General features: G+C 44.0%; 2 protein-coding genes across 2 annotated transcripts in view; one reads left to right on the top strand and one right to left on the bottom strand.

The window, feature by feature from the left end:
• The window catches only part of LOC117548843 (dedicator of cytokinesis protein 7-like), a gene marked incomplete in the record, with an annotated part of 29,815 nt that overhangs the window by 11,483 nt on the left and 5,716 nt on the right, over nt 1-12,616 (bottom strand). Inside the window, 10 exon segments of the mRNA XM_034220338.1 lie at nt 3,876-3,977; nt 4,075-4,213; nt 4,298-4,368; nt 5,736-5,853; nt 9,070-9,232; nt 9,326-9,419; nt 9,887-10,017; nt 10,152-10,308; nt 10,538-10,618; nt 12,229-12,378. Coding sequence (XP_034076229.1) covers nt 3,876-3,977; nt 4,075-4,213; nt 4,298-4,368; nt 5,736-5,853; nt 9,070-9,232; nt 9,326-9,419; nt 9,887-10,017; nt 10,152-10,308; nt 10,538-10,618; nt 12,229-12,378 — 1,206 coding nt within the window.
• si:dkey-114l24.2 (uncharacterized protein LOC107990273 homolog) lies at nt 6,471-8,884 on the top strand. The gene is made up of 4 exons (XM_034220412.1): nt 6,471-6,964; nt 7,375-7,518; nt 8,423-8,533; nt 8,610-8,884. Exons 1-4 carry the CDS (start codon nt 6,650-6,652, stop codon nt 8,625-8,627), a joined length of 588 nt encoding a protein of 195 aa, XP_034076303.1. The 5' UTR covers nt 6,471-6,649; the 3' UTR covers nt 8,628-8,884.

The following is a 12,616-nucleotide window of genomic DNA, read 5'->3' as shown; positions in this document are numbered from 1 at the left end:
AAGAAAGAAAAGAAGAAGAAGAAGAAGAAGAAGAAGAAGAAGAAGAAGAGCATCTAGACCGGGTGACGACACTACCTATTGACGCAGCAACCACTGTAAGTTATATTCTTGTTTAATTGGACTTCTCTGTTTCATTTATTCTACTCTGTATAATTTTTCTGTAGTTATTGTAGCTAAAACAGCGCTTTTGAGAGATTTTAAATCTCAGATCTGCTCAAGTGCAGTGCAGTCGCAGTACTCAAGCCTGCATTACAATATAGGCAGGGCCACTCTGCTGTCGCCCATCAGCTGTAGAGAGTTAACTAATTAGAGGGGCGTGGCCCCACAGCTGTGAGAACTCAGCAATCAGGCGTCCATTTTAGGTAGCTCTCTCCTGGAGCGTCAGCTTCAGCGTCAGACAGCCGAAGACATTGGAGTCACGAGGGAGGCAACTCCTACTCTGATTGAGCTAATTACCGCTGGTGTCTTATTTTCTTTTCTTTAGTTTTCTAGCCCCTCATGCTATAATCATGTGTATTTTCTCCATTCCTGTTCATGTGTCTTCTCACAATTATCACTGGCCCCGTGTATCTCCTAATCGCTATATCCGGCCTGCTCTCGTCTATCCCACATGCTCCACTGAAATCCAACATCTAGTTTCAGGCGGCCTGTGGAACTGACAGTCAGCTGTTCCTAAGGCTGACTTCATCTCTGGCTACGCTTCCCTGCAGTCTCTGGATTTCCTTGCTCTCACTGAGACCTGGATTACTCCATCCAACACATCCACCCCAGCAGCTCTCTCCACAGCATATTCCTTCTCCCATACACCCAGACCCACTGGCAGAGGAGGTGGCACTGGTCTCCTGCTCTCTCCCAAATGGAGCTTTTCCCTCTTCAAGCTACCTAACTTCACTCCTTCCACCTTTGAATTCCATGCCGTCACAGTAACCCATCCTATACAATTAACCATTGTTGTTCTCTACCGTCCACCAGGCGCCTTGGGGGACTTCTTGGAGGAATTAGACAATCTCCTCTCACACATCCCTGAAACTGGCCCTCCCGCTGTACTTCTCGGAGACTTCAACCTCCAGACAGGGAAGATAGACTAACTAACATCTCTGTTAACCGCCTTTGCTTTCTCACTGTCTCCGTCCCCACCAACTCATAAAGCTGGCAATGTCCTTCATCTCATATTCTCAAGGAACTGCACTACTTCTAACCTCTCTGTAAACCCGCTCCACACATCCGATCACTTCTTCATTTCATTCTCTCTACCCCTTTCCAAACATAACGAACTAATCTCTTCTCATCCTGCACCTGTCCGCCGTAACCTTCGTTCCCTCTCCCCCTCTACCTTTGCCTCATCGGTGCTCTCAGCCCTCCCTTCCTCTGACTCGTTCCAACTCCTGCCTCCAAACTCTGCTGCAGAAACTCTCCTCTCTCCTCTCTCATGCTCTCTGGACTCTCTCTGTCCTCTCACATCTCGGCAGGCCCGTCAGTCCCTTCCTGCTCCCTGGCTAAATGACGCACTGCGTGCTAATAGAACCGTCCTTCGGGCAGCAGAGCGGAAACGGTGGAAATCCAAACACCATGACGACCTCCTAACCTATCAGGCTCTCCTCTCCTCTTTCTCTGCTTTGATCTCTCAGACAAAAAGCACTTTCTTTCAAGATAAGATCCAATCTTCCTATTCCAAAAAACTATTTTCCATCTTCTCCACCCTCCTGGACCCCCCCCCCAAAGCCCCTCCCCCCTCCTGTCAAGCGACTTTGTTAACCACTTTGAAAAAAAGGTTGATGATATTTGCTCTTCTTTTTCTGACTCACCTTTACTCACCACTGGGTCACCAAACCCTCCTTCCACCCACACACTAACCTCCTTTTCCCCTCTCTCTCCAAGTGAGGTTCTTACCCTCATTACCTCTGCCCGCCCTACCACCTGTCCTCTGGACCCTATCCCTTCAAACCTCCTTCAGATTATCGCTCCTGATATTCTACCGTTTCTCTCCCATTTCATCAACACTTCTCTAACTTCTGGTCACTTTCCAAACAGTCTCAAGGAGGCAAGAGTAAACCCTCTCCTAAAGAAACCCACTCTCAACCTGTCTGATGTTATAAACTACAGGCCTGTCTCTCTACTCCCGTTCCTGTCTAAAACACTTGAACGCGCTGTCTTTAAACAACTCTCCTGTTATCTCCATCAGAACAACCTTCTGGATCCGCACCAGTCTGGTTTCAAGGCAGGTCACTCCACAGAAACTGCTCTCATTGCTGTCACTGAGGAACTGCACACTGCCAAAGCAGCATCCCTCTCCTCTGTCATCATCCTGTTGGACCTGTCTGCTGCATTCGACACGGTGAACCATCAGATCCTCCTTCACACTCTCCAAGAACTTGGAGTTTCAGGCTCTGCATTTTCCCTCCTCACCTCATACCTCAAAGACCGTACCTACAGGGTAACTTGGAGAGGGTCCGAGTCCGACCCTTGTCAATTAACTACAGAGGTCCCTCAGGGCTCTGTTCTTGGTCCCCTCCTCTTCTCCCTGTACACAAACTCGCTCGGATCAGTCATTAGCCCGCATGGTTTTTCATACCACTGCTACGCTGACGACACCCAACTAATTCTGTCCTTTCCCCGCTCAGAGACCCAGGTCGTCGCACGCATCTCTGCTTGTCTAGCTGACATCTCTCAGTGGATGTCTGCTCATCACCTCAACCTTGACAAGACTGAACTGCTTTTCCTTCCGGGAAAAGATTGTCCCACTCTTGACCTGACAATCAACATCGGCACCTCTGTTGTTTTCCCCGACTCAGACTGCACTGCAAACATAGCTGCTACAACCCGCTGCTGCAGATACACACTTTACAACATCAGGAAGATACGTCCCCAGCTGATACAGAAAGCGACGCAGGTTCTGGTCCAGGCTCTCGTCATCTCACGCCTAGACTGCTGCAACTCCCTCCTGGCTAGTCTACCTGCATGTGCCATCCGACCTCTGCAGCTCATCCAGAATGCAGCGGCTCGTCTGGTCTTCAACCTTCCTACATTTTCCCACTCCGCTCCTCCGCTCCCTTCACTGGCTTCCGGTAACTGCTAGAATCCACTTCAAGACACTGGTACTTGCATACCATGCTGCGAATGGATCTGGCCCTTCCTACATCCAGGACATGGTTAAACTGTACACCCCAGCGTGTGCACTACGCTCTGCATCAGCCAAACGACTCGCTGCACCCTCGCTGCGAGGGGGACCCAAGTTCCCATCAGCAAAAACACGTGGGTTTGCTGTCCTGGCTCCAAGATGGTAGAATGAGCTCCCCATTGACATCAGGACAGCAGAAAGCCTGCACATCTTCCGGCGCAGACTGAAAACTCATCTCTTTCGACTCCACTTCGAGCGATAGAATTACTAACAAAGAACTGCTAACAGAGCACTTATATACTAACAAAGGACTGGCTTATATATAGCCAGTTGAGTAGCACTTGAAATGTTTGGCTCTATGAAACCTGATGTACTTATATGATTCTGTTTTCCTCAAGGTTGTGTCTTCCTGGTCGAATGTACTTATTGTAAGTCGCTTTGGATAAAAGCGTCAGCTAAATGCAATGCGAAGAAGAAGAAGAAGCTTTAATGATCCCCGAGGGGGAAATTCAGTTTTTATATACATGTGAAAGAGAAACGTAAGCATAAAAAGCACGTGTGTACCTGAGTGTGGACCGAGGAGGCGGCCGTCACCTCCACATTGAACACTCCTTTGTGGTTATCCACCCACTTCATGCCTGGGAGCTGGACCTACCGCAGAGTGACACCCAACTCAGTTAACACTCAGTCCCATCACAACAGGAGAAGGTAATGACAGGCTGACTGATATACACATCATCTCTTTCAACACACTCACGTCAGGGGTGAGCACAGAGTAGCTGGGCGGGGGCTTCTCCACAGACACAGGCAGACTGAAGGAGCCGGTGCGCAGTCGGCCATGCTGCATCAGAGGAATCCACTGCAGGCAGACAGAGAGACACGCGATCACTCACCGATGGCAAGACAAAAGAAGGAGCGATCAAACGAGCAAGTGTGTGGGTGAGGAGTGTACTCACAGTGTAGCCCACAGGGGTCTCCAGGGGGGTGTTCAGCTTGGTTTGGCAGCTGATGTGGTAGAAGGTGAACAGGAGATGGTGGTTGTCTGTTAAATTGGCAGGAATCTTCATCTTTATCTCCTCATAGAACTCAGGAGATCTGTTGGCAAGAGTTAAACACAATGTTAAAGGCAAGTTGGACAGACTCCAGTGCAGTGAAGGTCAGCAGGAGACGGGGCCTTACTTGTTATGGTAGATGATGGGAGTGTACGCATCCTGCATGAACTCAGAACTACTGGACTTCCCAAAGATGACCTGGTCAAACAGCAGAGTGTACATTTAGTTTCTCCTTGACAAATAGGAGGATATCCTTTGACATGAGTATCCTTATGGATCTGTTGGATCATTCAAAGACTTACACTGTCAACAAAAACAAACTGTTTTTAAGTTTCCCTCTAGAGATGTGTTTAAACTAGGGCTGCAAATACAGATTATTTTCAAGATTGAATTTTCTGCCACAAGGTGGGGTAGATAAGTTTGAGAAACCGGCTCGAGATACACTTTTTGTTATATTCCATGGAATGCTCTTAACATCCCGACAGCAATGAATATCTTAAGTGCTTTGACAAAAAATCTGTGGAAGCCGTAGTACTGTAAAAAGCACGACCAATCATTTTAGCCGGCCCGGCTAAAATAATTGGATGGCCTACCTGCCTGTCAGCCTTCCATCTGTGCACAAACTTATCTCGTGCCCTCATTGGTCATGTGCTCGTTCGTGTGTGTTGGAGGAGGGGCTCTGTAAGGAAGTGGTAGATTTGTTCCGGCTGTGTATTTTCAAATTGTAGCGCACTCGAGCTGGTTTCTCCAAAATGACCTACCCCACCTTTAACTGATAACCATTTAGGCTGTGAAACTTTGAAAAATAGACATTACAATTTCACAGAGCAAAACTTGACTTCTTCAAACACATTTGTTTTGTTAAAGCAAAAGACCAAATAACGGAACATATTGAGCTCAGAACGATGAATTATGTAAAGCCAGGAAAACCCTCTCATGAGGCTGGAATCAGACAATATTAAAATCGTTTCACTATTTCTGCCTGAACAATGACTGAAATGATTCATAAAACTGATGAATCGATAATCAAAATAGCCAATTGCCAATTACTTTTCATGCTATCGACTAATTGTTCAAGCTATTTCTCTTCAGACCTTACATTTTAATACTCTTATGGTTCAGTTTAAAGGCACAAATGTGATTTCTTAAAAGAAATTAAATATTGTTTCTTCTCAAAAACTGAAAGCCTTCTAGTCTTAGACTGCGTTTAGATGATTCTGCATAGTGAATGTCAAACATCCAATCAGGTTACAAGAAACAAACAATGTTACTTTAAGCCAGTAATGCTTAGTGTGAATCAACCATTTGATATTCAATAAACAAAGAGTTCATAAACAAAAAAGATCACTAAGTTTTCCTTCCCTCTGTGCTCGGATAAATGCCCCTTTCATTTCATTTCAAACCTTTATTTAACCAGATTGGTCCCATTGAGATCATAGATCTCTTTTTCAAGGGAGACCTGCAAATTTGATGAAGCTCACTCTTCCAATAAACCCTTGTATACCATTACACTGCTGCAAGCTGCCCTTTGTGACTGGAGCTTCTTTATACTGAGTGTGACTCACCGGCAGAGCTTGACTTGGGTCCTCTGCGGCCATGAACTGAACCTTTACAGCGATGTTTCTCACGGACCCCTGGCGACTGCTGAAGTTCAGACTTTGTGGGTAAACATAGAGGAGATTCCTGAAAGTCAAAATAATAAAAAGGCAGAAAATGAGACGACAAGGACAGAATTTAATAAAACGACAGCAAATCCATGAAGGAGTTAAAGGAACTTTTTTTTTTGGTTAATGACATCAAATGACAATCATAAAATAACATAATATACTAAGATGTAGGCAGCCTAGCTGGATCTTGTTATGTTGTCTGATTCTGTTTCAATCATTCCTGAAAACCTACAAAAGCATTTATTAGAAAATCAAAAGATAAGATTTCCATGTGTGCACACGAGGGGAAAGTGTGACCCTGTATTGGCTAAGTGAAAGTAACCATAACTACAGTCCAAGGCAAACATAAAGAGGTAACATTTGTTCATATTTTATTTAAACAGCGGTGTTTATTCACTTGTCAAGAGGCAATGACACACCACAAAATCACATAACTTTAAAATAACTTCATAAATGTACAGGGCAGATTATGATTATACATGTTCTGTATCAAACACACAAAACCAGATTTATATTAATGTATTTCACGTGTGTTCGTGACCTGAATGACTAAATGTGTCTCTCAGGGGTTAAAGCAGGCAGGGCCACAGTCTAAGGCCACAGACAAGACCTGGGATTAAACCCCAGCTGAGCTAATGTTTCACTATGGTATTGCATGTAGACATACAATATAAGGCGCACTGACCACCCTCCGAACTCTTCATCCACTGGGGATCCTGATGATGCTAACATCTCAGCTGCGACAGAGAAGTACGCCTTGAACCGCCACAGTGAAAAAGACATTAGACCGCAGTGAGTTTGTGACTGCTGTCATGAAGATTATCTGGGGTCTGTGCCTGCTATTTTTGGCCGAGGGTTTGAGAGCAGTCCATGCAGCTCCGGTCAGGAGGAGGACCAGCGAGGTGAAGGACAAGGCTGCACCGAAGGAAGAAGTAAATATTCTCCTGTTCGGCGTCGTACAGTTCAGCGAATCGCTCAACTATGTTCATGAAACCACCGAGGCGAAGATAGTGAAAATCAGCCAGACTTTGAGGAGCCATGAGGGGACTCTAGAAAAGCTGAAGAGGCAGACTGAGCAGGCTGTGGAGGTGGAGAGACAGATAAAAGCAGCCATAGAGTCGCTACAGGTAAGAAAACACCCAAATATGTAAACAACAGATTCTTCGGGTGCTGCTTGTGTTATTGCAGGAGAGATAATCGCTGACTATCAAACTGCAGATCTAACGTGCAGGAGCAGAGGGGATAGACACAATATGTAGAGAATGTAAAATCGCAGACAGATTACAGAGAAAGAAAATGTTGAATAGACATACCAAAGCAGATCTATTCTATGTCTACAAAAGCGCTAATGCAGCTGTTCTTAGTTACTGTAGGCATCTGACTCGTTTCCTTTTGTAAGACCCTTTTCCCTGATGTATATGGATCAATGAAGCTCTTTCATCTGAGATAAGAGTGAGGGTGTCGTTAGAGAGCTGCCAGCTGCACTGGGATGGTTGTTTGGGGACGAGGATAATATGTGCAGATGCTGCTTTGACAGGCCCAGATGGCCAAGCAACAGGCTCAGACCAACATGACTAAAGACTGGCTGGCCAGCGTGGAGCAGGAAGAGGTGGAGCTCCAAACTAAAGTGAAGAAGCTGGAGATGTATCTCAACACCAGCATCAGCATCAAAGAGCTGCAGGTAACAGAGCGCTGGAACGTAGAGATAAAAGACTAGGGTTGGGAACCGAAATTCGGTTCCAGATGAGAACCGATAAGAAAATGCCGGGTACCGGGGTACCCGTACAAAATACACAATTTTGGTTCTGCTTAACGGTTCCTAAACGCGGTAGACCCTGTATTCCACCGGGTCCGTCTGCGCCGCGGTGACCCGGTAGAATACAGGGTAAGGGCGGACTGGCCATCTGTGTGTTCTGGAGAATCACAGAACGGCCGGTCGTCAGCAGGCTGTTGACGGCCGGCACCACCGTTCATTTTTTTAAACGGCATCATGTAAGTTGCGCTGACATAGCTCAGTTAAAATAAAGCACAGCTATTGTGCAATACATTTGTATTGCATGTATATTTTTTATTTTAAAAACGTCAGTTAAAGCTTACAAGAATAAAGATATTTTTGTTATCTAAACGTTTGACCTCTTTATTTTACAATTTTGGAATCGAAACGGGGAATCGATAAGAACCGGAATCGATAAGCAGAACCGGAATCGGAATCGATACATTTCAAACGATACCCATCCCTATAAAAGACACACTCTCACTGTAGGGCTGCACGATTATAGACTCAATTATGACCATGATCATTTTGGATCATTGTTGAGATTACGATTATTTATCATAATTATTTTAGGGACAACATGTATTACACTTTCACATTAAAACATCCTGCTCTATCAATATAAGCCCTTACATTTAGTATGAAGCCAAAACCAGGATTCATTTTCAATGCTTTTGCAGCCTTACTTCACCGTCACACCAGCCTGTACTTGCTTTTGGTCTTGTAAAAGCACAAGGCGACCAGAAGTATTTAAACACCAGTCACTGATTGGTTACTAAATAAGTTCCCTTTACTATATTGCCATTTTCAGAAGAGAGCAGAGGAGCAATTAAACACCTTGAAAGGTTTACAGCATTGGACCCAGTTCCAGAAAGAGAACATTGAGACTCAGAATGAGCAGCTCTCCAAACTAAAGATGATGGTGAGTCACTTGTTAAGTCTTTTGAACGTTTGTTGTTTATATTTTATTACATTTATGTTTCATTTTCTTCTTTCAGAGTGAAGCTAAAACATAGACTTTAACATTCACGACTGAAGTCTCCCAGACTACACTGCACTCCCTTCCAAGCCTGCAATGTGTGCGAAAGATCTGCTCTAATGCCAGAAAACATTTGTCTTAGTACTCTTATGATTATGTGCTTGTTGTTGCCGCTTTCTCCGTTTGTGTCTGTTCTTAGTCTTGACTTTGATGCACTACTAATCTTTGTTTTTAAATGGAGCCTATCAAATCGAGTTTTCTAAATGATTAAACATTCTGTTACACCAAAGAAAATAAATGTGTATTTTTGTTTTTAAGTTTAAAAAGGAGAGGCAGAAGAAATCAATCTGGACAAATCAATACCTAGACAAACACATTGAGTCATGCATGTGATAGAGGGGTGAAAGTATATTTGTTCTACGAGTCAACTTAAGCAATGTTTGTGTAAACGTGTGTGTGTTTAAGGTGAACACACTCACCTGTAGGTTGTGTGAGGGGTGTATACGTAGCGAGCAGGGAACTCCAGCACGTCTTTGGTCGGGCGCACACGCAGGTCGGGGTACGGCTTCACGTGCAGCAGCTCCGGGGACAGACAGTAGTGAGGCGAGTCCGGAGCGGGGGAGATGTCGATCTTCAACTGGGCTGAGGGACAAAAGATAGGAGACTGTTTATACAAAACATCCATAAAGCCTTTTCATGATCCGTTTCAGTTATATTAAGAATGCTCTCGTTAACCTGTGACAGGCCTCAGTCGTCTCAGAACAGATGATGGTCTGCGCATATCTGCCAGGTACTTGTAGAGGTCTTCATCACTCAGTCTGTCCCCCTCCTTCATGGACACAGACAGGAGCAGAGTGTGTATTTATTATATAGTTATAATAGCAGTGCTTCACTACAATGTTAACTACTTGTAGTATTTGTGAATATTGTAGGCTCAATTTCTAATGTGTATTTTATCTTAAAATACTAATGGAACATACCATTTATTAAGTATTGGATGAACTTCTTTATTTTACGATACATCCTATAGTAAAAAGCTGTGTGATACGCTTTAAATGTTAAAATGGCATGTGTCCAGTCTTTTTGAAAGTCATCCATTCTTGAGTGGTCTGTTGTCAAACATATAAGAGGTATGTAAATACATGTAATAGATTATTGGTAGCTGTTAGCGCCTCACCTTGTTGTCGTTAAAAGTGACAATACTCAGCTTTATTAATAAAGTGATATGAGAGTCATTTGTCCCCATTACATCACATCACAAGATGAACAACTAAATGAGTCATGAGAGAGTCTGACCTGTTTGAAGAAGTTGGTGACGGTCAATGTTGCTGGACGGAAAGTGGCAAAGTTACACATGTCGTCCCCAACACTCATCCGCTCGCACCCCTTTTTCTTTCTGTCATTCCATGTTCCGTGGCCCTTTCGCTCTGGCAGGAGGAAACAACATTAGAGCGGCATGTGCATGAATGTGACCGCTACAGGGCTTTGTCACTGTAAAATGAATGCTCTGTGTACCTGCATGCTAGAACATTTTGTAAAACCTAGGATGTGTTTTAAGTACCAGAGTCGGAGTCAGGGTCCGAGCGATCCAGACCCCCCACACTGCTGACGATGTTGAGCAGGTGAATGGCCGTCCAGGCGAAAGGCATGCGGAAACGGCCGAGACGACTACATGACTGCTCTGCCTGCAGACGCAGCTTCTCCAGCTTCTCCTTGTGCTGAGCAGACAAAATAGGATAAAAAAAACATCAAAAGAAAAAGTTAGATTGAAAATAACTGCAATGGCCAACCGAGTTGACCTGCCAAAATGGATGGTAAATATTGCAGCTTGCCGGACAGAATTGGGTAATGGTTTTTGACTAGACAGTAAAATGGTCCCATGAGCACGCTGGCCGTCAGCCTTGAGCATTGCAACAATTTAAACAAATATGTTTTTGGGTCCATTACCTTGGAGGAATCAGACTCTTTCATAACCATGTAGGGTTCACAGCATTCTCCAATGTCTCCTTGTTGAAGGACTTTCTCAAGCTGAAATACAAGAAGACGGGTTTTACACCATAAACAACATTTTTTTAATAACACGCTTATATTTGACCTTAGTTACGCAGCATTTAAATGCCAAATTAAATGCAAACAAGGTAATAATGACCTGTTTTTAGCTACTGACTCTGGGAACAGTGCTGTTCTTATACTTTTAGACCTGACAGCTGCCTTTGACACTGTAGATCACAGTATTCTCATTTCTCGCCTGCAACATTTTGTGGGAATCAGTGGTACTGCTCTAGACTGGTTTAAGTCGTATCTGTCTGAAAGAAGTTTTAATGTAAATCTTAAAGAATTTACTTCCTCCTCTGCTCCTCTCCCATACGGGGTACCCCAAGGCTCCATTCTTGGGCCGATTTTATTTTCCCTGTACCTGCTCCCCCTGGGCGCTATCATTAAGAAATATGGTGTCTCATTTCATTTTTATGCAGATGACTCGCAAATCTACATGCCCCTGAAAATAAATGACCCAAACCCTCAGCAACACCTGTCTGACTGTCTGCAGGACATCAGAGCCTGGATGGCCTTGAACTTTTTAAAATTCAATGAAAAAAAGACAGAGGTCATAATATTTGGACCCAGTGGTGGCCCCAATGCCCCGCCTGGGCTGGATTCTCTTGTCCCATATGTGAAACCCATTGTCACAAACCTGGGAGTACGGATTGATCGTGATTTTAAACTAGACAAACAGATTAACTCTGTGGTCAAATCCAGCTTCTTTCAGCTAAGACTTTTAGCAAAGGTCAAGCCTTTCCTTTCTTTTAATGACTTTGAAAAGATAATACATTGTTTTATATCCACTAAACTGGATTACTGCAATGCTCTTTATATTGGAGTGACCAAGGCTTCCCTGTCATGCCTACAGCTGGTCCAGAATGCTGCTGCACGCCTCCTTACAAGGACAGGCAGACGTGAACATATTACGCCTGTACTCGCCTCTTTACACTGGCTACCAGTCCATTTTAGAATACAGTTTAAAATGTTGCTGTTCGCATACAAGGCCCTGAACGGTTTAGCCCCACCGTACCTGGCAGATCTTTTAAAACCATACACACCCACACGGTCACTGAGGTCTGCTGACAGACTCCTTCTGGTAGTCCCAAAATCGAGGCTAAAGCAGCGGGGAGACAGAGCCTTTGCTGTTGAGGCTCCAAAGTTATGGAACGAATTACCCCTCCAGGATAGACTTGCTCCAACTCTGCCTGTTTTTAAATCTCGCTTAAAAACCCACTTATTTTCCTTGGCTTTTACTGTACAGACCAGGTGACACTTGTGCTGTAAAATGTGGTTTTTATTTATTTATTTTTTACCTTACTAGTGTTTTGTATTGTTTTTACGTCATATAGGAGAGTTTTTCAGTCGGTGGCTTCTGATCTGGTTTCATTGTCTCGTGTATTACATTTGTTTCATGTCCTGTCTGTTTTTATGTATTTATGCTATGTTTTTATACAGTTGTTGATGTACAGCACTTTGTTCAACTCTGTTGTTTTTAAATGTGCTATATAAATAAAATGGATTGGATTGGAATACAAATATAGTTTGTGCCATTAACATAAAGTCAGATTCTTCTGTTTACAATTAGGTTCTCTCAGTACCTTAATGACCAAGAAGATATCGGCCGAAGGGTAGGTGATGGAGAAAATGGCAGAACGGGCCAGTGTGGAAATGGCTACGTGAGGTGTGTGGGGTTTAAGCATTCCTTTCATCTGATCTGAGTTCAGGTCGAAGTAGAAATTCTCAGAGATCTGTTGGAGGGAGGATGGAGATAAGCAGGAAACAGCAGAGGGAGGGGGAGAAAGAGGATAATGGCAATGCACGTTAAGGGAGTTTTATTCAGTTTTAATTCAGTCATCTAAACCGCAAGACCACTTAGAGCTTCTTGAGACAAGGGAAATTCAATTAGGTAGGCATGAGCTCAGCATTACGTAAGCGGTTTTACAGAGTCAAAGTAATTGGTAGAATAATGATCAAATAAAAACTGAT

The sequence above is a fragment of the Gymnodraco acuticeps genome, unplaced genomic scaffold (assembly GCF_902827175.1).
Source record: "Gymnodraco acuticeps unplaced genomic scaffold, fGymAcu1.1, whole genome shotgun sequence".
In the NCBI taxonomy this organism is placed as follows: Eukaryota; Metazoa; Chordata; class Actinopteri; order Perciformes; family Bathydraconidae; genus Gymnodraco; species Gymnodraco acuticeps.
The sequence above is the reverse complement of the archived record's forward strand: the minus strand, read 5'-3'. Positions and strand labels throughout refer to the sequence as shown.

Coding starts and splice junctions, on each gene's coding strand:
- si:dkey-114l24.2 (XM_034220412.1), top strand. CDS start 6,650: ATGAAGATTATCTGGGGTCTGTGCCTGCTATTTTTGGCCGAGGGTTTG. Junction 6,965..7,374: donor CAGCCATAGAGTCGCTACAG/GTAAGAAAACAC, acceptor CTGCTTTGACAG/GCCCAGATGGCCAAGCAACA. Junction 7,519..8,422: donor TCAGCATCAAAGAGCTGCAG/GTAACAGAGCGC, acceptor TGCCATTTTCAG/AAGAGAGCAGAGGAGCAATT.